The sequence below is a fragment of the Thunnus albacares genome, chromosome 10 (genome assembly GCF_914725855.1).
Source record: "Thunnus albacares chromosome 10, fThuAlb1.1, whole genome shotgun sequence".
Taxonomy (NCBI): Eukaryota; Metazoa; Chordata; class Actinopteri; order Scombriformes; family Scombridae; genus Thunnus; species Thunnus albacares.
In genome coordinates this window covers 17,261,802-17,287,250 of record NC_058115.1, presented here as the reverse complement: position 1 = coordinate 17,287,250, position 25,449 = coordinate 17,261,802, and the positions used below count along the sequence as shown (strand labels likewise).

At 41.3% G+C, this 25,449-nt stretch overlaps 2 protein-coding genes across 2 annotated transcripts in view; one reads left to right on the top strand and one right to left on the bottom strand.

Moving 5' to 3' along the window:
• LOC122990088 (dedicator of cytokinesis protein 2-like) overlaps positions 1-25,449 on the top strand; it is a 99,940-nt gene that overhangs the window by 47,154 nt on the left and 27,337 nt on the right. The window contains exon 26 of the mRNA XM_044363204.1: positions 2,535-2,630. Coding sequence (XP_044219139.1) covers positions 2,535-2,630 — 96 coding nt within the window. The remainder of the gene's footprint in view (positions 1-2,534; positions 2,631-25,449) is intronic.
• On the bottom strand, positions 2,829-24,876 carry LOC122990089 (hyphal wall protein 2). The gene is made up of 4 exons (XM_044363205.1): positions 24,618-24,876; positions 12,870-14,806; positions 9,979-10,053; positions 2,829-5,199 (listed from the first exon to the last, which is right to left on the bottom strand). The coding sequence occupies exons 2-4, from the start codon at positions 14,450-14,452 to the stop codon at positions 5,016-5,018; spliced, it is 1,842 nt and encodes a 613-aa protein (XP_044219140.1). The 5' UTR covers positions 14,453-14,806; positions 24,618-24,876; the 3' UTR covers positions 2,829-5,015.

The following is a 25,449-nucleotide window of genomic DNA, read 5'->3' as shown; positions in this document are numbered from 1 at the left end:
CCTCCTCACTCTCCACCCCTTCTTTTCTGCACCCCCTCTCCTTTGTTTTTCTCCCATCTCTCCATCTCACTTTCCCTCTCTTTTGGTGGTACCTGATTAAGTTGTCACGCCACAGATGTCTCCAAACTTGTGAAAGAGAGAGATGCAAATGGAGAAACTGAGATGGAAGAGAAGAGACCGCGATAGACAGATGCTCCAGTCTGTGGGAGAGTTTGTGTTGAATTCATAAGTAACTTTGTAACTTTTGTGTTTGTACACGCCTGGGTGTGTGCGTGTGTGTGATAAAGGATACTAACAGAGAAAGACAGAGAGGCTTGGCTCAAAGCTTGCTCGTTTTTTTCTTTCCACTATATCCCAAAACAATAATTTCTGTTTTTCTCTTTATATAATGTTGCTGGTATCGCCAGTAGAGATGATAAACCAGCTTGGCTACAGTTTGGAATTAATGAACAGAGTATCGACTTCAACGCGTTTGTGTTCTGCAGGAGAGAGAAAGAGCATTGTGTCTCATCTGTCATATTCCTGCTTGGAGACGGCTGTCTGAGAAATGCTTTCCAGGAGACCAAAATATCTACAGTGAGCCAAAAAGATTTAGGCTTATTTAGGATCAACAGCTGCGCCTCAACCTAACTATGCGAGAGTGTTTGTGTGTTTGAGATGGAAATGGTACGTGAGATGACACACACAAACACAGTTGTTTACTTTTTCTGTGTCCTGTGGCTATGAGTCAGTGCATCTAATGTGGTTTAATCATGCCTACCTGATTCTCATCAGGACCTTAAAATCATCTGCCATCACATCACACACACAGACGTGCACACACACACACCGAGGGAGAGAGTGGCGTGTTTTAAACTTTGAAGTTTGGAGTCCTTTTTACCTCCTTCTGTTATTTTTGGACCTTCACTCTTCATCTCTCTGCTTTACTGATCAGCTCATACAAGGACTTACACTCATGTACTACACACTCACGTATTGGGGTCAGATTATGGTAACAAGGTTGTACACACACACACACAGATGTACCCACTAGCATTAATTCCAAGGTGTGTTTGGATGCAGCAGATGCTTCACTTGTGTGTCACTACCCCCAGGCAATTCTGAGTCAGCCTCCATTGACCGGCTTCACTGTAGCATAGTTAGTGTGTGTGTGTCTGTGTAGAATTTATTTACATTGGAGCCATACCTCTATAAAAAGATGCATATTTTATACATGCATGCAAAGTGTTGAGAGACGGCCTGTCCTATTTTTTTTTCTGTAATGAGTAAGACTTAATTTCTCTCTTTTAGTTTTTGCAGGTCAGCAAACAATTTTATTTTTGTCTTTGCAAACATATAATGCATTAATAGCTGGCACAATGTCTAAAGTATTTTTGACCTCAGTGATGCTTTGAACTAAATGCTGGCGTGAGGATTTGGCTCAAAGCACCGCTGTGCTTAAGTATAGCCTCACAGAGCCGCTAGCGTGGCTGTAGTCTCTTAGTCTTATCTAGGTCTTCGTGTTCTATGTGTTGGTCACATTCAGATTCAAATTTATTTTGAAAGTGTTTCCTAAAGCACCAAATGTCATCCCTACAGTATACTGTCATATATTATATAATGTCACAGTAATCAAAGAAAACTTATCGCCTATTCCTAGTTTTAAGAAACTGTTTTTTGTATTTTGCTTTCAATGGGTGAAACGACCCAAATGGCAGAAATATCCTGTGGGAAGGCTCTAGGTTGAATGGACATTAGCCAGAAAGGCAGTAATCAACAACTAGCAGATCATTGACAGCCTCAACCATAGTTAATGTGCCAGTCTTAATGTCTAACAACACTTGACCATGCAGATGACATCTAATTATGATATTTTAACTAAAATGAGTCATGAATTTCAGTTTAAAGTGTTTCTTTGAAACCTGTAGACCCTCTCTAATTAGGAAAGAGTCATTTGACTCAGGAGGGTCTGAACACAAAGACGGACTTAAATACAATTCGTCCCCGTTGTTTCCCTCAAGGCAGATGGGGGGAAAAAAGAAATGGGAGAAAAGTGGCTTTAAAAGAAAAGAAAACCCATGTGTAAAAAACCCTTGCAGTTCAAATGTCCACACTGAAAATGATTAATTGAATATTTTGGTGAGGCTTATCTCTGAAAAGTGAGGACACTTTAAATTTCAGATTCACAAATCTTTATTCTCTCTCTCTCATCCATCCATTCAGCACCTGAGTGAAGCTTTGGACTGTGTATGCAAACTTGGTTGTGTTCGCAGTGAGGATAGTTCATGTGTGGGGTAACGGCTACACGAACAAAACCTGACGAGTCTCTTAAGTTTTGTAGAGAAAAAAGTTCTGAGATGTCCTTGAAAGCAGCACCAAAGCTACGCCTGAGTTGATGCTGCGTGAACGTGACAGAAACTGTTGTGCATCTGTATGTGTTTTTGTGTTTACACCTGAGGAAATCTAACAAACTTTCACTCATCTTTGTCTTTTTTTCCCCCCTCTCCATCCTTATCTGTTACTCTCTTCCCTGCTCACTGTCTCTGTTTTCTCAGGGAGAAACATTTCAACATATCCAGGACATAGTGGTGTCTCTGCTGAGGATCATCAACCGGACAGTCATCACAATGGGTCGAGAGCATGCTCTTATCGTAAGTACATGCAACTTTGGCATGTGGCGTATATTCTTGGCTTTTTATAAACAGATGTTATAAACATTACAGACCCCTCTCTCTCTCGTGTCTCTCTCACACTTTGTCCTCTGTTATAGAAAGCAAACTCCTTATTTACCCTGTCTGCTATTCAGTTTCATTCTGAATCACAAAGTATGTCAACAACAGCGCATTTTGTTCAAAATACATATTTTTATTGTTCACACAAGAGGAAGATCAGGAAGAGAGGGGCATCGTGGGAGCTCACACACTCGTTATGGGACAGCTTATAAAAATGCAAGGGCAGGGCATTTTGGATATGGATTGGTTAATTAGTATGTGTGGTATCATCCAGGATTCTAATTGGTGGCAACTCGTCAGCCTGAAGCAGCTGAAGTAGGCCCTTGTGAGATTAATGGTTTACGCTCTAAACTGCTTTGAACTAAGCATTGTGCAAATGGTGTGTGTCTTTTTGTGTGTGTGTGTGTGTGTGTCTGTGTGTGCAACAGGGATAGACCCATACAGGATTTTCACAGATTTTTGAGCTCTACTTTCTGATAACTGACAAGTCTGCTTATATATACTGTAGTTTTTTTTTTATAAAATACTGTTTTCTTCTACTAATTGTGTTATGATTTTACATAGACAATGTTTGGTAACATCATTTTTAAATCTGACAACATACCTTGGCCTGAAAATAGATTTTTTTTTTTTTTTTTTTACATTTTGACAAGATGTGTAGACATGTTGTGTATGTTTTTAGCATTGAATTTGTTGCTCTATCATAGCTTATGTAACCAGTCAGCAGTAGCAGTCTGAATGCTACAGTCCGGGTTTATAGATAACAGAATGATCAGCTACTATGAATTTAATGTGAGCAAGCTGATATCTGCTATTTTGGAATAACTGCTCGGGAAGATTGGATAGATTTTTTGGGTTACTTTACTGTATGCACTGAATGAAACAGACAGTCACAGTTGGTGGGTGCTAAATAATATGAAAGCAGATGGTTTTGGGCTCTCCACATGTGGTCAGCAGAGAATTGTTCTGCATAATTTTTGTAATGAGAAATTAGGAAATACTCCACACATCAACAGCTAGTCTCACTGTAATTCAAACAGAATTTATCTCTGCCTTATTGGCTCAGATTTTACCAATAATGATACATCTATGAAATATGAATACAAGTCAGTAACTAACAGTGAAGTGATAACTGGTCTACCCCTAGTTTGTTCTGGTTCATAAGTATATTTGTGTGTATGTGTGTGTGTGTGTGTGTGTGTGTGTGTGTGTGTGTGTGTGTGTGTTGGTGATGGTGGTGGTGGGAGGGGTATGGATTAGGTGCTTGTGTTTCAGTGAGTGCGCTGCATGTGTGCGTTACAGCCTGTAAGTGTCCTTTTGTGCATATATGTATGCGTATGTATATATTTGTGTGCGTGTGTGTGAAAATCCTTGAAGCAAGATTGAGCTCACAGCAAAACGTTTCTGTTTTAGATGGTAATAAAGGAGAGAATCAATCACTCTCTCAGTCAGTGTTGACAGAATTTTTAATTATGTGACACAGCCCGTCAGTCTTTGATCAGCTGCCTATCACATTGTCTCTTAATGTATTTTTAATACAATCTCCACTGTGCTCTCCAAAACTGTGATATCCATCCACCAGGCTGTCTTTTTGTTACCCGAGAGCTCATCAGCTTGTTTTCCACTCATATCCTCTTAGCGCTTCAGTTGTTGCTACATTCAAATTTTGGCTGTCAAGCAGTCCAGAGACACAGTATTCCCATTAGCTGTTGAATTCCTTGGATTTCAGAATCATTCTGATTCCCCTGTTTATTGCTGTAGCAAAAACTGTTGTGTGAAGATTCATTTCCAGCTGTAGGTATGAATCCAACTTGGCATAAATCCCTTCATACATCTGTCCATCTGTCTAGACAGCCACTCAGCCAAGTGACAAGCAGTATGCCTGTCTGTCATCCAAAGTGTCATTCCTTATCTTTTGTGTTTTTTACAGTATCCCAACTTTCAGTCAAAAGTTAATCACAAATTAGCTTTTAAGTCTGGCTCCCACAGAGAGAAGGGAGAGGAGCGGGATAATCAATCTCCCTCTTAGGCAGATCAGAGAAGAAAGTTCTGCAGCTCCTTTGGTCTTTTATTCCTCTTTTTCTGCATGGTCCCCTGGTGTATTTTTTCAGAGCTGAGAATGGATCGCCATGTTTGGAAAAATGCCCGCCCCCCTGACTTTCATGAAATATAAACATACTGCACATCCACTTGATGATCCACTTGAGAGATGCTTTACAGTAGAACTTTCGGGGTCCCATGAAACATAATACACACTTGTTTGCATCTGCTGGCCAGAAAGGCTTTTGTGGTTCTTCCAAAGATTTATAGCCACCAGAAACATTTCTTGCGGAGTTTCTTGACACGTGCCTTGGTGCTGAGGCGGCTGGAGGAAGAAGGGGTTGGCGTGGACTTGGTCAAAGTGGCTGCAGGCACATCATACTCCCCTTCCAAGGCCTCCATAACCCCATGGAAGCGTCCCTCCTGCTGTCGGAAATCATGCTCCACACTGGAGAGGAGAGAAAGATAGTAGTTAAAGGGGAAGGAGACAGGGATGAAGGATAGGCAGCGGGAGCATGATTCAGAGGCTGGGGTACTGTCAAATCACGTCAAATTTGTTTATATAGCTCATTTTTCACAAAATAAGAGATTAGATGGGGGGGGGGGGGGGGGCGACAAGGTGAGCAGAGGGATGTGAGGACAAGTGTAGATCTACTGAGCAGGAAGCAACATTAGAAAGAGAGGGATTGAGAAAAGGTAGGCAAAGGAGTTTAAGTGACGTTAAAATGTAGTTGCAAAATGCTGACACCTTAAAGAGAGGTTGTAATTGCCCATAATGCAGTTTTATATGGAGACGTTAAATCATTTTGTGTTCTTAACTCGTAAATATGCACCTTCAGCACGCACATATACTTCCACACAGGCCTCGACTCAGCACTCATTTCACGTCCATAGTATTTTTCTGTGCTTCATACACCAACAGATCACAGGCTGGTGAGATGAAAGGAGTAGGAGGAGAATGGAAATAGAAAGCAGGAACGGAGAGAATAGGAAAATAGAGGAGAAGAGTATTTGCACAATGGAGGAGCTAAAGGAAGGAGCAAGGGAGGAACTTTTTTTTTTGCTCCTGTGATGTGTTCAAAGCAGGCCCTCTTGGCTTTCTTTTCTATGCTCCTCTCATTGCCCCCCTCCCTCTCTCGTCTCTCTCACACTCCTTTTCTCACCATCTCTCTGAAGTGTCCACTGCTGCAGGTCATAGTGTAGTAGACTTTGAGTTTCTCTCTCCTTTGGTAACTGCGCGTTTGCGTGCGCGAGAAAATACTGTATTTGTGTGTGTTGAGTGGATTATAGAGGTGGAGTTGCATAGGACCTGGCATCTGGAGTTAATGAGCCTCATGATGAAGCATGGAGAGCAGAGAAAACTACCCACCCTCTTCTCCCCCAGTATCCAAACGTCCCACCACACCCACACACATACACACACGTACTGTACAAACACACATGCTCCCCTGACTTCCAAAGTGTGCATCTTCCATAGCAAGCTCACAGCTGAGTGAGGGGGGAAAAAGGATTGTACAGGGAGTTATGGATGGAAAGGGGAGAGGAGAAAGAGAGAAACTGCCTCTCTGCTGGGAGATGGGGGGATGGATAAATGAAAGAAAGGCCGGCTTTAATAAAACAGGGCAGAGAGGTCACTGCAGAATAAAGGAGGGAGACAAAAAAAGAAAGAACACAGACGGGGGTAAAGGAGGAGAGTATGAGTGCCACCAGAGACAGGGAAAGAGGACGGCAGAAAGGTCTTGGCTATCTTAGAAGGAGCACAGCGATGGAGGGAGTGAACGAACAAATGAACAGAGGAGGAAGTAAAAGCTCTGCTGGGCACAGAGAAAGGGAGATGGCTGCCATGAATAAATGATAACACAGATTTTATTCACACACACACAATTTATATATATATATATATAATGATAAAGTGGTGCACCTGTCCTACATTCAGTTAATTTGCAGTCCTTCTTGTTTTAGAATGGAGGACTTTTCTTTGTCTGGTCTCTCTTCACCCACATACTTCACTAGGTTTCAACCTCCCCCTCTCTCAATTCTGTGTAACTACCTCTTTGTCTCTCTCTCCCTACCTCTTGCTACTCATATCTACCTCTCTCTCACTATTGTTCATGGGATTATGGCACAGTGGGAAAAGCTGCTGCTCTTAATTCACTCTGCAAGCTGTCATCTTTAGCATCTTTGCAAGAGTGTGCGTCACTGTGCGTGTTTGTTGCATCGATGGTTGTGAGAACCTGTTAAATTTTTTAAACATTCACTTTCAGGCTAGAGGGGATTCGGTGGGTAGTGTAAAGTTCAGATCCGTGTGGATGCGTGATAGAAGTAAATTTGATAGTTGGTATATATTACTGCTTAGTTGTATGTATTTCGGTGTGAGGTGTGTGTACATGTGAATGCATATATCTCTTTGTGTGTCTTTGAGTTGTTTAATCTTTAGGAGTAAAACAGGGGCTGTCAAAAGTTCTTCTCCCCCTTGTCTCTCATCATACAGATTAATTAGGACTTGACAATTGCAAAACATCTTCAGGCAACCAGCCCACATAAAAACCTACTTTTTCCACCACAAATCATTAGGATGGATGTTTCAGTCGCATGTGTATCATCCTCCGCTCTTGTGTCTCTCTTTTCCCATCTCCTCTACCCAGAATCCTCTTTGAGAGTTTGATCAGGCTGTTACTGTCCATCAAAAAAAAAAAAAAAAAAAATTGCTCTTGTATTTCTGACTTTTGTGTGTGTGTGTTTGTCACACTGGACCACTGCTAATTTGTTTTTCTGCATATGTAATGTAATGAAGCTTATTCTGATATATTAGGGGAAAAAATGACTAGGAAGTAGATTCTGCATATCTGTCCAAGTCATTAACATCTATCAAATAGCGTGAAATATATTCATTTCTTTGTTTGTGAGTCTGTATGAGCGTGTGCATGCATGTATGCATAAGAAATGAGTGCACAGACGTGTCTAATAAAAGCCAATTCCCCTTGTTTTGTTCGCTTAATTAGCATGTGTGTATCCATGACTATATTTGCATGTGTACAGAAAAAAACAAAGGAAAAGTGGAGCTGAAAAGAGAATCTCTGAGAAAACTGTGAAGAGAGAAAAGAGGGATGATAATGATGTGAGAAGTAGCAACATACTCGTACACGATACTTGTTATCAGGGTAGCCCCAGGCTCTCCGGAAAGTATCTGAAATGATCTAACTTCAAGGCCTTGAAGTATTATAACGTTTTAATTACTGTTATTAGACATTCTTTTGTGTTACTACAGTATGTATTGACAGGATTATTTGCACTGCGTGTTCACTCTTAGATTATAGGGAGGTTAATTTGTAAAACAAGCAAATAATAGTTCTTAATGATCTGTAAATAATTCCTTCTCGTCCGATTTCTACCACTGCTGATCTGTAATGTAGAGGTTTATGTAGTTAATTTAGTTTCGTGAGCGGTTTGCCTGTGTCTTCTTACTTTGTCTTTTAAATTCAGTTCCTTCACATTCATCAATTTTTCATCAAGTTCAAGATCATTCAAGTTTTTTGCTGTCTGTGTGAATATGGATTTAATAATTGTCCGAATGGTGCATTTATGTACAGTTGTGTTTTCCTGCTCGGGTGAATGGTAGTTGTAGGGCTGCAATAACGGTTATTTTCATTATCCAGTAATCTTCCAGTTATTTTTTCAATGAATCAATAAATCCTCTCGTCTATACGATGTCAGAAAATTGTGAAAAGTAATCATCACTGTTTTCCACAGTCCAAGTTGTCATACAATGTTTTAATTCCTCGTTTTGTCTGACTAACAAAAAAAAAAACAGCAAATTCTTACTTCTGCAAAGCTAGAACCAGAGAATTTTTTCATTTTTGCTCCTAAAAAATTGACTTGATTGTTGCTTCGAATTAATTGTCTGTCGATTAACCAATTGATTAGCTTCAGCTAGAATTCTATATTCTACTGGCTTTATTGTGTGTAAACAAATGTTCTTGGTATGTGCTTCCCTGTCTTCATCCTTGTGTGTGTGTGTGCTCGAATGTGTATCTGTATGCATTTGAATATGGATGGATGAGTGTTTCTGTCCTTTCCCCTTGGTATTCATTACAACTTATTGAGGATCCTGCTGTGTTAATTAACATCGAGGGGAGGAGAGAATGGGATCAGGATGAGGAGGGAGTTGGAGAAGGGTGTGAAGAGATGCAGAGATGAAACAACAGTAAAAATACAGGAGGATTGCAGATGTTGTGCTGCTTTGCAGGCGAGTGTCTTTATAGTGCAGGGAGAATTGGAAAGATAAAGGCCCTGAAAAATATGTCTTTATCCCTTTTGGCCTGCGAAGGAGATTTATATATGATTGTAAACAAGCAGGAATTAGCCTCAAGGCTTGCTTTGGTTTAGTACATACACAAAAAGTTTTGGACTAAAAGGTTTTGAGAACAGATTATTCCAGTTGCAGGAAGTAAATATTACTTTTATTTCCTTTTCTTTTTTTTTGTTCTCCATGAAACTATACATGAAAACCAACATTTCCAGCTTTTCAGCAGGGCAGAGAGAAACTGAAGAGAAAAAATGGCAGAAAGAGATTGAGCAGGCATGGGATGAAAAGATGCAATAATTTACATAATGAAAAAATGTGAATAAGAGAAGGATGGGATGAAGGTGATGGGAGGATTAAACTACACTATGTGGTATCAGATTGTGAGGGCGCTGCTCTGTAAGTTGCAGAGGATCTAAGAATGCAATTACTTATTTAGGTCACACACGCAAGGCAGGAATGTACAGGAAAGACGGATCATTTAGGTGCTGAATTAATTTGCTTGTTTGCGCAGAGCATTCTTTTATGTGTAAATAACTTTCGTGGAGAGAAAATCCGCTTTCTAATCCGCAGAATACGTATTCATTTCAATATTGATGAGGGGGATCACTTACTCTCTCATTTTTCATACAGCATAATAGGGATATATTCTCTGAGTAGTACAATTATCAAAGTGAGGCAAAAGGGCAGAGACAGCAGGATACCAGGAAAACAAAAAAGAACGATGCAATAAGTGATTTAAAAGCCTGGAAAAGCAAAGAAAACAATGAGAAATGGAACATTTTCAAGGCTACAAAAGGCATACAGTTTTCTAGGCACATCATCTAAGAGACGTTTCAGGGCTGTTTATGACGCTCTAGGAAAGGATGAGTTGTCAGTGGTGGGTTATGTAATGCAGTAAGCTCATTATCTCGATCAGGTTACCTGTAGATGATGCAGGCTGTCTTTTGGCAGGTGGGGCAGTTGTTTATGTCCTGACCAGTTCTGTATGAGCTGCGACTGCAGAAATGACAAATGTAAAACATTTACACACTCTTAAAATGAGTTTAATTGTACAGACCTGTGCATGCAGATGGTAACTACACATCTAATGTAGCTAATACTATTTTCTACTGTGGATATTGTGTTGTTGTTATATTAGTAAAGTAGTATTTGCATTTTTTTTTTTGTCTGCTCAAGGAGAAACAACCATTTTTCAACATTGTTTAAACAACTATTGTATTATTTCCATTTGTTTTTCAGTAAGTGTAGACTAGGTGATGTCACAGTAAATATTTATATTTTACAGGACTCCACTCCAAAGTCTTTCTAGACTTATCATTATGCACCTATATTGAACAATACAGGAAAAAATAGTGGAAATAGCAAAACAGGCCTTGCTTTCCTTGACTGGAAAGACTCTCGCTCTCTCCACTGCTGGTGTCACAACTGTTATTGCTCTCTCCACCCACACATACACAATGCAGCAACATCAGGTGTGTTCTCCGGGGGGTGTGATAAGGCACAAAAACGCCTGAATACTCCTGGTGGGTTGGAACCTGTCTGTTTGGCTTTCAAGGCAGGTGAAAACAATCACAAAGCACTATTTTCAGCAACAGTCTGACAGATGTTTAGTTAGGAGCCAGACATTACCTGACATGTATTATAAGCAAAGGGTTGGGCGAACATTATCTCATCTGTATATGAATTTTTCATTTTAGAAGGAGGTTGTGTTGAAAATTGGTGTGCATTATAAAGATATAATTGCACATGCAGACCATGGTATCAAGGTTAAGCAAGACTACAGAGCTAAAGAGAGCACAGAAATGTTGGAAGATAAAATCGGATTAAAAAAATCTGACAAGCACATGCTGACTGCCATGTAATTAAAACACTTAATTTTGCCAAGATATTTTGGCTGCCCCTTCTCTGAACCATGTAGAGGAGGGAGTAGCTGATTTATGTTGATAAAATAGACATTTTAATTACATGGAGAAAGACCGTATGACTGGAATCAGTTTTTCCTCTTAACAGTCTTTATCAAAGACAACAACAGCAAGAGGAGACAAGTATTTGCTTCAGGAAAAAAAAATAAAACAAGGAGCTGGGCACAGCGGCAACCTTTTAGCTCAGCCGACACTTTTATCACAGCAGCCCACTTAGGGTACTTTCATTTCTGGCACAGCATCAGATACATTCAGTCCCTCTTGCTGGTTTTCCCGTACTTTTCTGTCTTTTTTTTTTTTATGTCTGTTCCTCTCTATCTCTCAATTTCTTCCTCTCTCTCCCTTTTACTTGTGTCTGCCTCTCATTCTGCCTTTTTACCCTTTTATTTCTCAGACAGTTAGCATGAGACATGTGTATCTTCACAACAAGCATACACACACACACACACTGAATAATATCAATACATAACATTACACAGTTACACACATAGGGCTGGACCGCTTGTACACTGAGTTTAGGAGCCTTATTGTGCAGCTTAAACATTAATTGCATTTCTCAAAGGTAATCTGATAGGGATTAGTCTAGAGCTAGAGACATCTGTTAACCCTGAACAGAAAGAAGGAGGGATGAAAGTGGTAGAAAAGGTTTAGGTAGACATGTAGAATTTCTGAGAAGATGAGGCAACATGGTAAGGAATGGGGTTTAGGATATTTGGGAATAGAAAAAGAAGTGATGGGCATGAAAGATTAGGCAGGAGTGAGAATAAGGGCTTGAAATGTAGGGGGTGGGAGGAAGAATTACTGACAGTAAAGGTGAAATTCTGAGGACAAGGAGGGGAGGTATGGAGAGCAATAGGAAGGGGAAACAAAACATTGACAGCAAACACATGACAGCATGAGAGAGTGATGGACAGGTTGGTGGGGGCAGAGAGAAGGGGAAGATCAAAAAATGGCTTGTGGGCAGAGGATGAAAGATTGTTAGTCGGAAACCTGATTCATATATGGAGGTCTAGAAAGAAAGAAAGAAAGATAAGGAGAGAAAAAAGGTATTAATTAAGGATGGGGGAAAGAGTACAAGGGCGGAGGAGGTGAAGACAGGAATGAATAGCTTGAAACAGGTTTCAAGAAGCCTGGAAAAAGAGGAGGGCATTGATTGAAATTAAGGGAGCACACGGGCCAACTCAGATGTACAACAAAGAAGAACAAAGGATGTACGGGCAGGAGAGGAGGATTTAAGTATAAAAGAATTAGCGAGAGAGAGGAAAAGGAGGAAAAGGAAAGGCTATGTTTGCTTTTGGGGGCAATACAATGTTTCTAAGGGACACTGGTACCATGGGGATGACAAACACTATAAGGCATAAGAGATAAAAGGACAGAGGAGATGCTAGCATTGACTACATGCTGGCAGGTATCACATATCCCTACAGGATTGGATCACACACATACATCCATGCCCACACACACCACCAATTCTCCACAGGCTTGACATTTAAAATCTATTACACAGACTTGAAAGCTTGTCGGTATATATTGCTATAAAAACTCAACTATGCTCTCTTCTCATTCTTATGCACTCCCTCGACACACTCTCTTCCCCCCCTCTCTCCCTCTTTATCACTCTAGCTCACTCTCTCACTCACACTTAAGCACTCGCTGTTTGAGTGACTACCTCTACCTCTCCCTTATCTTTTTTTCTCTATCCCTTATCTCTGTTTTCATCCTTATATTTATTTCTCCCTCGTTTGGCTCTCTGTCATCGATGTCTAACCCTCTTTTCTGTCTCATTTCACACTTCATTCTCCTTTTCCTTTTCCTCTCTATATTTTTAAACCCCCTATCTCTCCTCTGTCATTTTCCTCCCTCCCTTCTTCCCCAACTACATTCTCTCACCCTTCGCTGAGGGCCTTGCTCTTCTCCAGGTCTTGAATGACATTGAGAAGCACCTTGATCTTCTCCTGATTGGACTGTAGGTTCTCCTCCACTCTCTGCAGCTGCCTCTCCAGCCCGCATGGCGCATTCCCTGTACGTCCGCTCAACAATCCTGCCGGCGCCCCGTTACATTGTGCTTTCATATGAGTCTTACAAGGCAGCGTGTGGTCGTCAAATGATTTGCTCTTCTGTTTTGTGTAGTCCTTGAGTTTCATCCGTTCTGAGGACGTTTTTTTGGGAATGTCTGCAGTCTCCTGGGTGTTTTTGTTCTGCGCTACAGGTGTGGCCGGTTTGGAACGACTCTCTTTCGGAGAGTTTTTTGGTGGGAGAGGTGGGGTGTTGCTAGATTTTGTGTCATTTAGAAGAGAAGGGCCTGGAGGTTTAGAGTTGATGCGGACTGATGCGTGTTGATGTGTGTGTTCATCAGTGTGCTGTATTTTAGCCGGGTCATGCTTAGGTTTGTCTGTTGAATGTGGTTCTGTCGCCTCTGCAGTTGGCGCGTGCGTTTGTCGCGTATGCATGGTACCTGTAGTCCGGTCTGTGTTGTTAGTCAGAGTGTCTGTTGTTTGTGTGGCTGAGTCCTTGTAATGAGTAAAGTCTGCCGAATGTGGCCTTGTCTGCTGTTTTGAATCTTTTGTTTTGTTTTGAGTTTGTGATACGTGATTAGAATGTGAACTGTGTGTTTTTGGTATAGTGTGTGATAGATGTGGTATTTGAGTAGTCTTTGCTGACGCGTGTGTGGATTTGCTTGCTGTTTCTGTGTTTTTGTTGTGAGACTGAGAGTCCAGAGCAGACTCTTTTCTTGACTGGTTGGGGGCCACAAAGTGTTTACGTGCAGGATTAGGTAAAGTCTGGCTGGCTGTTATTTGAGTCACAGCCCTCTTGCGGCATGCGCCTGTGCACTGTGTAAGCTGCGAACGTCTCCTCCCACATGTCCCACAGAGCGGGGGCGGGGAAGTCGGCATCATTCGACAGGGTCGAGGTGGAGTGGCGTGCACGGTTGTACAAACACTCGCTGTCTTTAATACGGAGCGATGGCCCTCCCCACGTAGAGACTGCACCCTCCTCCTCTCTCGAGTCGACTCCTTGCCTTCTGTGGCCTCACTGCAAACCCCTCCTACCACATCAGAGGCTACCACACTGCCATTTGTATATCTAGCTGTCCTTTTACCTCTAGTGTCCTTTGGATTTGTCTGTATAGTTTTAATCTGGCAGTAAACTCCACTGCCTGACCCTTGTGACCCCATGTCGTCCTGTGTCAGGCTGTTGATTTCGTTCTGAGATGTCTCCTTGGACACTGGCAGACTGTTGCTGTCACTTTTGTTAACTCCCCCTGTCTCCGCTGCCGTTGTTCTGTCTGTTGCCATGGTGAGGGGCTGTTGTGTGTTTGTCGGTTGGCTTCTGTGTCGTTTGATGGAGGGGAGAGTCCGCAGTCCAGGAGATGTCTGCACCCCGACACTGCACAGCGGGCCCCATCGCCCCCCTGCCAGGGGAACCCCCAGTGCAGGCACCGGATTGGTTGGGTCAGCCACCCTCCTGCCCATGCTCCTCAGCAGGTTGGCTCAGCCCCCTGAGGAGCTGAAGGGGAAGGGGGCATGTGGTGACATGAGCCAAAGTCAGCAGGATTATATCCACTAGAAAGCGGGAATACTTCCAGCTTTTGTTTACCCAGATGAATATAAGCGCTTGTGCGGCAGTGCAACTGTTGGTATGTGGAAGCTGGAGACAGGAAATCGATATCCAATAAGGATATAAACTCTCAATGTCCTTCCATTAACGACCTCCTTACTACTTTAGCTACCTCCGATTGAACATCACTGTCAAGGCTTCTCTCGGTTTCTGACCAATGGCCCGCAGATGATGAGTTGAATGGAGTCTCCGTACATTGCTGGTTTGCTCTGGAGAGAAAGAGAAAAAGAGAGAGGCAATGAATGAGTGAAACGACAGATGAAGATGAGAGAGACAGAGAATAAATGGTCAGATTGGCAAGGAGACACAGACATTAGGTACGTAAAGCACCATATAAAAGCTTCGACCTCGACTGAATGCACACGCTGAGCAGATCGATAAAACTCTATCAACCTCTTATTAGACTAGCAGGTGGGTGGGAGTTACGAGGCAAAACTCTAGATCTCCTCAACCTGTTTCTCTTGAAGGAACAGAAAAGACTAGAGATATCTTGAGGCTAATAGTGTACATCTCTATTAAGTTGCAAGTTTGCACACACACTCAAGAACCTACGTCAATAAATCTCATACGTTTGGGACTACAGCTGTTGTTGCAGTCTTTTATTACGTGATGACACATTTCAAATAATGTTATTTTTGCCTTCCACAGCAGTATGTGAACTGATGATGCATCATGACTTGATATCTCTCATGGAAGCAGTTTGGACATTTGTCTAATGAGTTCAGCATAATGTAATGCTCTGCAACATTGTTCCCTTCTACATTTTTCTGTGGGTTCGACAGACATGTTGCCTAAAGTCTATGCTTATATAACTTTAATTTTATGTTTCATTTTTTCTGGGTCAGATAAATACATTTTGATGTATGACTGGGTTTTATTAAAGCCTTACATGGTTGTGTAATAACTTCATTGGTCAAAATGTTTTGATTGAATGGGAGCGGAGCAAAATTAACTATTTGATCTTAATCACTCGAGATCACTTGAGAATTGACCTTTACCCCCAAATTAATTTTTTTTTCTGGTGTGTCATATTTGATGTCACAAACGTGCCGGAAAACAGGGTCAGTAAACAGTAAAAAAGCAGCATGGAAGCCAATGACAATGTCACGGTGGTTACTTTTTAATATCTTTTACTTCAGTCTCTCTTTCAAACTCAACACTGACTGGATGATGGTTGAGCATTGCTTGAATGTAGATGGATGGAATTTGTTGCACGTTGTTCCCATAGACTGTAAAAAACAATAATGTTCCTGGCTATTTACACACCAATGTCCCAACTTCAACATGCGTCATAACCTCGCGCCAGAGGGGGGCCAACATTAGCGGGTTCACCTGGGTGTCATGTTTCCATCACTGCCAATAGGAGCTTAAGCCAATAAATACCCGTGACTACTGCAGAGTCATTTGACCCAGGAATGAATACAGATTGTACCCTTTCCCACTGAAGACAAAAGCCAGATGTTAGTGGGTGTTAGTGGGTTTTTCTCCAGTGTGAAAGGGCTTTAGAGTACTTCAGTGTTGCACTGTGTTGATACTTTGATTATCTGATACAAATGGGGCAAGTTAATATTACATCAGTATTAGTCCCCTTTTTTAGGAAATTGGGTCATCGCAGCAGCATATATTGGCAGGGTACATCAAAGAAAAAAAATGAATAAGCGACTAAATGGAGGTTATTCAAACATACATATGCATTTTGCACTGTATTTCAGAGCATGGAAAAGTGGCTAGAGCCATATTTCAGGTTAAAAATTACTTTTAATTTAAACAAATGGAAGTCATCACACATATATACCTCTTGAGGGTAATTGGCAGTGCTGTGGTTTATAGTCCTAATTATTGTTTGTCTTCAAAGTGTCTGCACACCAAATAAAATAAATACAATTTAGACATGTTGTAGGTCTGGGTCAGAATATCTCAGCAAATTTCTTCCAATCTACTTACATTTTGCAGTCAGTGTGTAATGTTGAACACACACGCGCACACACTCACACACAAAGAGAAAGAGCTTATTATACACATATCACAGCACAGATGTCTGCTGTACAGGGTCAAAGGTGGAACACTGTGATATTTTTCAAAATAACTTAAATATGACCTTGTTCACCTATTAGTTTAAGAACCCATGAGATTACTGACAAAAAAGTTGTCATTAGCAAGTGTGACTCAACAGCAAAGGCAAACATCAGATTCATTCCCATGGTTTTCAGAAGTTTTAGAGATCTGCCTGTCTGCAGTGGCCCTGTAGTAGTTAAAAATATATCCTCACCACCGGACAAGTACTAACTCAAACTGACTGTGCTGAGCCTTACTGCTGCACCAATAGTTCATATGTATTCAGGATGAGAGTTGTCCACACATTCACTCATACCAATCACTCTGTGTGACCTATATTGAATCATTTTGAAGCCTCATGTCACATGCTGTTTTTTAAAAAGGGACAATTTGGCCATGTATTTTATTTTTCCCTGACAGCAAGTGTAATTAATATTGTCAGACTCTTTGGAATTTCAGTTTCAAAATCATTAAATATTAAAAGTAAGTGAATAAAGTTAATTATGCTGGTGTGGGTCTGCCAGTGGGCTGCAGTATAGGAATGGAAACACTTTAAATTTAGACCATTTTCAGTCTGCATTCCTATTTTATGAAACTTTCGAACGTTAGCTGAGATAACAGCAAGTGTCACAACTGTACTGTGTGGTTAGTGCTCATGACAAAGGTCTTGGTAAATAATATGGCTCAAGAGTTTTGCTGACAGACAGCAGAGTTTTGAAATGTAAGGTCTTTACGTAAGGCACTCTAGATCAAAGGATACCTGCTTCAGTGACATATTGCTGCTATTTATATAAATATCTTGACAGTGTGCTTGGCTCAAGGACTGCTACATTGCCTCGGAGCTAGCAGGGGGTCACACATAATTGACAGCTTAGACTGTTTATGATTGGTTACCATGGTAACTGTGGCAACCATTGTCCTGGAGTGGACAACACAGGTCTTGACCCAGAGTTCACATATCCTTCCAGGTTTGTGTCTTTTCGGTGTTTGGTGTTTGTGTACGATGTCTTGTGTGTGTGTGTGTGTGTGAGAGAGAGAAATCTATTTTCAAAGCAAACAGCAGCGATCAGGTGGATGAGAAACGGACTCAGATGTGTTATTTGCAAGAAGAAATTGCAGATGATGATGATATTTTTCTTGAGAGAAACAGAGAGAGGGGGAAAGCGAGAACGAGGGAGCGAGTGAAACAGTGTTTGCTTGTGCTTGAGTGAGGACTGCAGATGTGCATGCATTAATAAGTGTATGTGTGTGTGTGTGTGTGTTGTCAAGCAGTTTGCCTTGGGATTCAGACTAAGTCAATTGAAGGTAATTTCACTGCAGCTCAATTCCAAGCATTTGTCTTTCCACCAGCAGCCACACCAGATGCCCAAGCACCTGCTGCAACAAACTTTCTCTCTTTTTTTTTCTCCTTCTGCTGACACCATCTATTTATGTGTCTGTAAGTATGTGTGTCGGTGCCTATCATATTAAGTCTTACTCTTCACCACTGACCTGCAGGCTGTCAGGCAGAAAGTGACACCGTATCCGCTTGAAAGCAGTTTCTCTCATTCACACTTGTTTCTCTCTCTGTCTTACTCTCACTTTCTCACTCTCTCGCTCTCTCTCTAACTCTTATTGGATACCATTTTCCTCTTGTCGCTCTCATTTTTCGTCGTACTTGTGTTTGTTGTCACACTTTTCCAATCACCAACCCCTTCTCCATCTCTGTCACGCTGTATTTGATTTACTGTGTGTTTCTTCCCCTCACGTTCTCTCCCCTCCCCCTGTCTCTATATTTAATCATAGTCTCTCGCCCACATCACACCTCTGGCTGTGCAAAATGAAGAGGGAGGAGCTGGGGAGGTAACACTGTTGGCTGGGGGGATGAAGGGGAGGCAACAAAAGAGGAGAACAGGGGAGACAGCAGCACAGGGAGATGTATAAAGGTGGAGGGATAACAGGAAGAGAACAGATGAAGGAGAGGGATCACGGACAAGATGAAAGTGATGCGTGAGTGTGTGTGTCAGAGGAAGAGATGTAAAGGCCCATTTTCCCTAAGTTGAAATCTCCAAAAGTGTCTGATAGTCTGTTAAAGAATAAAGAGAGAAGACTAGAAGAGAGAGATGTGTATAGAGACATAAAAAGAGAAGAAGAAGAAGGGGATCTGAGAAGCCGCACACACTGCTTGCCAGTAATCAATACGCACCGCAAGTGTGCTTGAGCATCTGTCACCCCACATACAAACACACACACAGCCTTTAAACACAACAGGGAGTTTCTTGACAGGGTGCAGCTTTTTCTGAAATCTGTTTATACATGCAATGAATTTAATTTACCAGTTGGTGGGTTTGGGCTATTCAAGAATTGTCTTCAACGTAGGCAGCCTCAGCAAGGCCTTGTGTGCGCGTGTGTGTGTGTGTGTGTACACATGTGTATGTGCGCGAATGGGTGCGCACCCACGCCTTTGCAGTGGCAACAGAGCACTGAATGCTCCAGCGAATCGAGTCCCCTGTCGTTTCAAGGTGAGGCTCATTTTTCAGCCGCCGATTGACGGGCCCTGTGTGTGTGTCTGTTTTAGGGAGGCTGAGACTCGCTTTACTGCTCTGTAATCACACTGCTTCTCTCGCTCACTATCTCTCGCCCACTCACCTCCAGAACAGAACAAATGCAGCACTTTATTGGCCCTTTGAGACAGGGCACACATTGCATTTTGGGTGATGTAGTCAGTTTTTTTTTTCTCTGTTGTCCCAGAGTTCATGTTCACTTTTTTTGCGTTTAAAGCAACTGAAGAAATCGTATCCATTTTAGTGTATGATTTTTATTTTTCATTACCACAATTTCTCTGATTGTACAACCTAAAACGCTTAATACAGTAAGGGACACTTGCGTCTAAGAATTAAGGACCATTTATCACAACAATAGTACTTGGCAGAAAGAAGGCTCTGCTCTTGAAGGCAGTCAATCCAAACAGGTATGCAAGAGATCTTGCATTGTTGCACAATAAAAGGGTTTATACTCCTATAAATGTGAAATCATGGCACAAATTCAGATATTATTCAGAGGCATCTTGCACTTTGGTATGTCAGCAAATAATTTCAAGAGTAAGTTGGAATGATTTCAGCAGAGGTAGCCAGAATGATCTGCTAAGTACAAGTGTGAGCTGTTAGATTATTAAGACGTCTTCTCTGATTTCTTTTAATGTGACTGATGATGAAAGAGTCTGCTGACACGATCAGCTGACAAGCTGTCAGACAGGTCAGTCGGACTGATCAGCTCGTTACAGGTATGAGTTTACTGCTTCTCCTCAATGAACATGCGCTGTGACAGAAAAGAAACTCAGCAGAATTACTGAGGATCCTCAGAAAATAAAAGGTAATTTGTGTTTTACCCCTAATTTATAAATAGTGTGTGTTTCTGTGTGTTGAGTTCAGTTCAGTGAAGATACTGTCTGAGAAGCAGGCTTGTTTTGTGGCAGTATTAGTTCCACTTCTTGAATCTGTTCTTCTAAGTTTGTACCATATTGTTTGGTTCATTTCTTCTTGGAAATTAATATTAGATGTCTGCAGATGTCTAATATTTGCATGCTGCATTGCACACATATCAGTGTTTCCCATACATAGACTCTACTTGGGCGACCCACCCAGCCCACATGTGAGGTATTTAGGGAACATTGGTAAGTTGTAGTGTCTACTGATGCATGCAGGGTGTTTAGGGGACATCTGTAAATTGTAGCTACACAAAATAACCAGGGTTAAACTCTCCCCCTCTAAACTGCGTGAGTATCTGCATGCACATCGGTCACACGCCGCCCGCGCCACCCACCATTATGAGTGAATTCTCAACCTGTGGGAAACACTGCATACAATATGTATGCACTGTTTATCTGTTTTGCTTTTGTTTCCATAATTGGTTACAGGTTTCATCTTTCATTAAGTGTCATGGTATAAAATGTATCCCTGCACCTCCAACAGAGGGAAGAATTCACTAATGATCTTCGAAACAACCAGGAAACCTGCTCAGCTGTTTCTTCAGTTTTGTTGTTCATTTTAATTGGGTGCAACTGCATTTTTCAGGAACAGTGCACTTTAATCAGCGTTTCCACTGAAGAGCCAGAAGTCACAAAGGCTAATGTTGATATCACAAAAGCCAAACATCTTAGCCAGCCCAGCATAATTCAAGTTAGCTTCTAATTGAAGCATTGTTTGGGGCAGGTTGTGTGTGCTTCACTGATAGTAAAGAACTTAAGTGTGTTTTCAAAGGCAGCGAGGGCAAAATATTAGAAACTGTTGCTGTCTGAGAAACCTGCACCATGAGAACATTTTTATGAGCAACAGAATAGTACATGTGGATTGTGCTCTACGGCACATCGTGTACTGTGTGTTCATGATAAATTTACATTCCAATCTGGCTCACCGTCTTTGTTATACCAATGAGAATTAATTTTGCACCTAACATGAGTTTTAGGATTCAGAGTTATGGCTTCTGTTTCTTCCCTGTAGCGCACAGTGATGTGATCAGTGTCACTAATCGCTGACTGAGGTCATATTTGAAGGTGCTGGTTTAAGCTGGAGACCCGAAAAGCTACAGTTTGTTAGCCCAGCACCTTACCCCTGGACAAACTCCTCTATATAAGTACTTTATGCAAGTGTGTGTTTGGAATCAGTGATGCACAAATCAGACAAACGCAGAACATTAATATCTAATTCTTCACTAGACATGAGGAAGACTAGCCTGGACTGAGGAACCCTCAGATAATGATAATAATTATATTTATTTAAAGAGATAGTCTGTTCAGTTACATGTTGAATGCATGAATATGGTCGTAGATACAGCACTGTCGGCCATTTCTGCACGTTGGACCATTATGGGATTCCAGAGGAAATGTCAGAATATAAATGAACGTTCATGTTCATTTGCACCTCTACACGTGTGAATTACTTATTTGCAGACGTGTTTAAACCTGTCCGAGGCTCCTTTTCCGCAGCCCCAATCACAAGGTATAAAAGAGGCAGAAAATACAACTCCAGACTTCAGACTCCAGCTTATAAAAAAAGAAATTTGAATCCTTTTATACTTGTTTATTAGGGGTAAATGGGCCATAATTCAAGTTATGCTCTGTTCCAGTCAGAGGGCCCTCAGAGGAAAAAAAAAAGAAAAGTAAATGCTATTTTGTTTTATGGTGTAAGCATATTTACAACCAGTTAGGTACCTATAACAGGGAAAGGGGTGAAATATAGACAAAGAGTGTATTATTGACAAATCCATCCGCCAGCTTAATTCATTTGTTTTGTATTTGGCTAGAGGATGTGTGTTAGTTGCACAGAATATTTGAGATATTTGCCACCAAATATGTAATGATCAAAGAGCTACGTGATAAAGTTGAAATTTAGATTCTATAAGCTAACAGGGGAAAACAAATTGCCTCAAATTAAAGGAGGAGCTGCAGATGCATGACCACACATACATCCTATCAGCATGGCTAATAGAGTGTGATATAGTCTGGGTTTTGCATTTTTGCTCAAACTGTGCGCTCTCCCATTCTCTCTTTTAGCCTTTTCTTCCTGTTACCTCATTTTTTTATCCCTTTTTTTCCCACCTGCCCTCGTCCTCTGATTACTCTCTCCCCTTACTCTCCTCCTCTATCATCTCATCTTTCTCTTCTTCGCCATATCACTCATCCTGTCCGCACGTCCCATCCAATCTCTCTATCATTAACCCCCAATCTATCTCTCCTCCTTTCATCTCTCCATCCTGTTGCCCCCGCTGCCCTCTCTCGGACTCCCTCATCCATCTTCCTGCCCTTCTGACTTTCTAGTCCTTTTCTCTTTCACCGCATCTCATCATTTGTTCAACAATCTGTCTGGTTAGCAGAGCGTCAGTGACACACACACACAACACACAAAGAGGAATGCGCGTGTGTGTACACACATTTCTTTTGACTCTGTCTTTCTTCCTGTCAATCTCCTTTAACCTTTATTTCTCTTTCTCTCCATCGTCTGTCATTCTCTAGAGAAAAGGGATGTAATTAAAGTTTAATGTCATAACCTATTGATTAGGTTTCTCTAGCCTGTAATTTGCATTATACTCCTTCAAATTACCTCTTTATGTCCTCCAGTATATGTGTTTGGTATCCGTGCCTGCATGTACAATATTTATTACTGGCATCAATTATTACTGCAACTTTCAAGCAAATTTTACCCAAAGTTTTGAAATGTTACCAAAACTTTTTTTCTCAGCTGAAACATTAAACAATGTTCTTGAATACTGAAAAGAGAACACTAAAGTATTAAAAGATCTAAATTAATAAAGCACCTTCATGAGAAAATTGAAGGAATCTTTAGAGATTCGATTAGTACTGAATCAAATGTTCAGGCTTTTTCCTGCTGGCATATGTTGGCTGTGCATCATTCTCGCATCCAAGGATGAAAACAGAGAAATGCACTCAGCAATATTTGGATGCATCACTAATGGCCTCATAACCACAACAAGCTCTTTGTATATGCAGCATTTTTTATATTTTTTATCATTTATTCATCAAATTCCATCACTATAGATCTAATATTTATTTGTTTTTTGGTTTTTTTATCTTCTTCAAGCAAAAAACTGACCTTGCACTTCAACATCTCTAATCTGATTCAAACAATAATTTATTTATCATCTTTGAATGAATCTTAGAACGGACAAGTTGCTTATTGACACTTAAAACACATCTGAATATAAATTGAAATGTGACAAAAGAAGGACAGAGAGACCAAGATGATTTGCCTACTAAGTGTTTGACTTGTTGATGTGCTTGTCTGTGCCGGTGAAAGACAGTGGGTGTTGTAACAGACACACACACACACACACACACACACACACACGTACAGGCTGTAATTTTAGATTATGTTCTTAACTGACTCATGAGGTTATATAAATGTTAAGTGCACAGGTCACATATATCTACACTTCCTCAATTGTAGATCCTTGCACACACTTGTTTTCATACACACACAGACACAAACACACACAAACACATGAACACACACACACACAGAGATCCACAGGGGCAGCATTAGTTTATAAGAGAAGGGTTATTGCAATATAATCCCATATTAAAGCTACACTAGCTGTTCTGACGATTGGTTCAGAGGCTTTTAATAGCAATCGGGCAACAGATCTGCACATTCTCTCTTGCACTCACCCTTTCTCTTTCTCTCTCTCTCTTTCTCACACACACACGCACACATAAATAGTCAAAAACATTCAGAATCCTTGTCAAAAGCAAAAGTTGTAATTAATGTTTCATGATAAAATGCAAAAGCAAAAGTTGTAATTAATTTTTCATGATAAAACGCACACACACTCAATTTAAGCAACACACACACTCAATTTAAGCAACACACACACTCAATTTAAGCAACACACACACGTGCACAAACGCACAGAGACGTATTCATATGCATCAAAGCCGACTGTGACAGATGGAAAGGATTACTCACCTGCCACACAAACACAAACACACACGCACGCACACACGTACATCTACACATAGTTTTGATGCTGTGATCAGACTACTTCATTTAACACGAATGCACACATTGTATCCTGAAACAAAACACACACATGTACAGTTGATATAACCAGAAGTAAAGACGTGCACACTTTTATCAAACCTACTGAGTCTGAAGAAATCCAGACATCCAGCCAAAGCCAGATTCAGGGGGTTTTGTTTGATTTTTGTGGTCCAGAGGTTAAATCCATGGATTTTGTCTATTAGTTCAGTTGGCTTTCTGGTGCCTGCTTCCATACAATCAGCATCACCTCTATTCATATTTTGGCCAATGTCTTAAATCTTAAATGAGCTGCTTTTGAAATAAAGTACTAGCTGTGGGCTACGAGACTGCAAAATTCCTCAGAGGGTCATAATAGAGCATCTTCCACGCCTACTGTACACACACTAATCTTTTCAAACAACTGTCTTTCATTGCTTTCTCAGTCACTTACCTTTTCTTATCCTCCTCTTTGGTCCGCATGCCTCTCCTCTCCCTTGTTCTCGGTGTCGCTCTCTCTCGTCTCTGATAATCCTTTAGTCCTCAGTAGCGCTTTCCTCTGACTCTTTACCGCTCTCTATCTCTCTCTCCGTCTCATTCTGTTGCTGTTGATCCTCGCATGCTCACGGAGCCCAGTGATCCTCCCTCCTCTCTCTCTCTCTCTCTCGCTCTCTCTCTCTCTCTCTTTGTGTCCCTCTCTCCCTCTCTTTTTGCCTTTCCTTGATCTATCTCTGTCTTTTTTCTATACCCACTGCAATCCTCACTGTCTCTCTCTCCTTCTCTTTAGCTCTCACCAATTTCTCAAATATTACCGCTCTGATTTTGGTCCCTCCACCATCTCTCTCTTTCACCCTCTCCATTTCCCTGTCTTTCTCACTGGCTAATCCCATGCCATGCCCTGGTTTTGTGTGTGTGTGTGTGTGTGTGTGTCTGCATTGACCCTGGCATGGTGGTAGACCCAGTGAAACTTTGGCAGCACAGAAGTGTCTGCTCCCGGGAGTGGAGCCAGGACACAAACAAACACAAACACACTCTTACACACAGAAACACACTCTTGCTTCTAACAGTGACTTTATTTATATCTTTGTCTCTCTGCGTGAACACGGTCTACTATCGCCTGGCTTTCTCTCTCTGCCTTGTCCTGTCCCTGCTAGCTTCACCTCACTCCCCCACTTTGAGCTGTTTTGTCACTGTTCTCTCTCCTCTCTCTGCCCCACTTTAGCCTCTACATGCCATTTTCCTCCTCTTCTTGTATCTTCATGCCTCCATCTCTCACAGTTACCTTT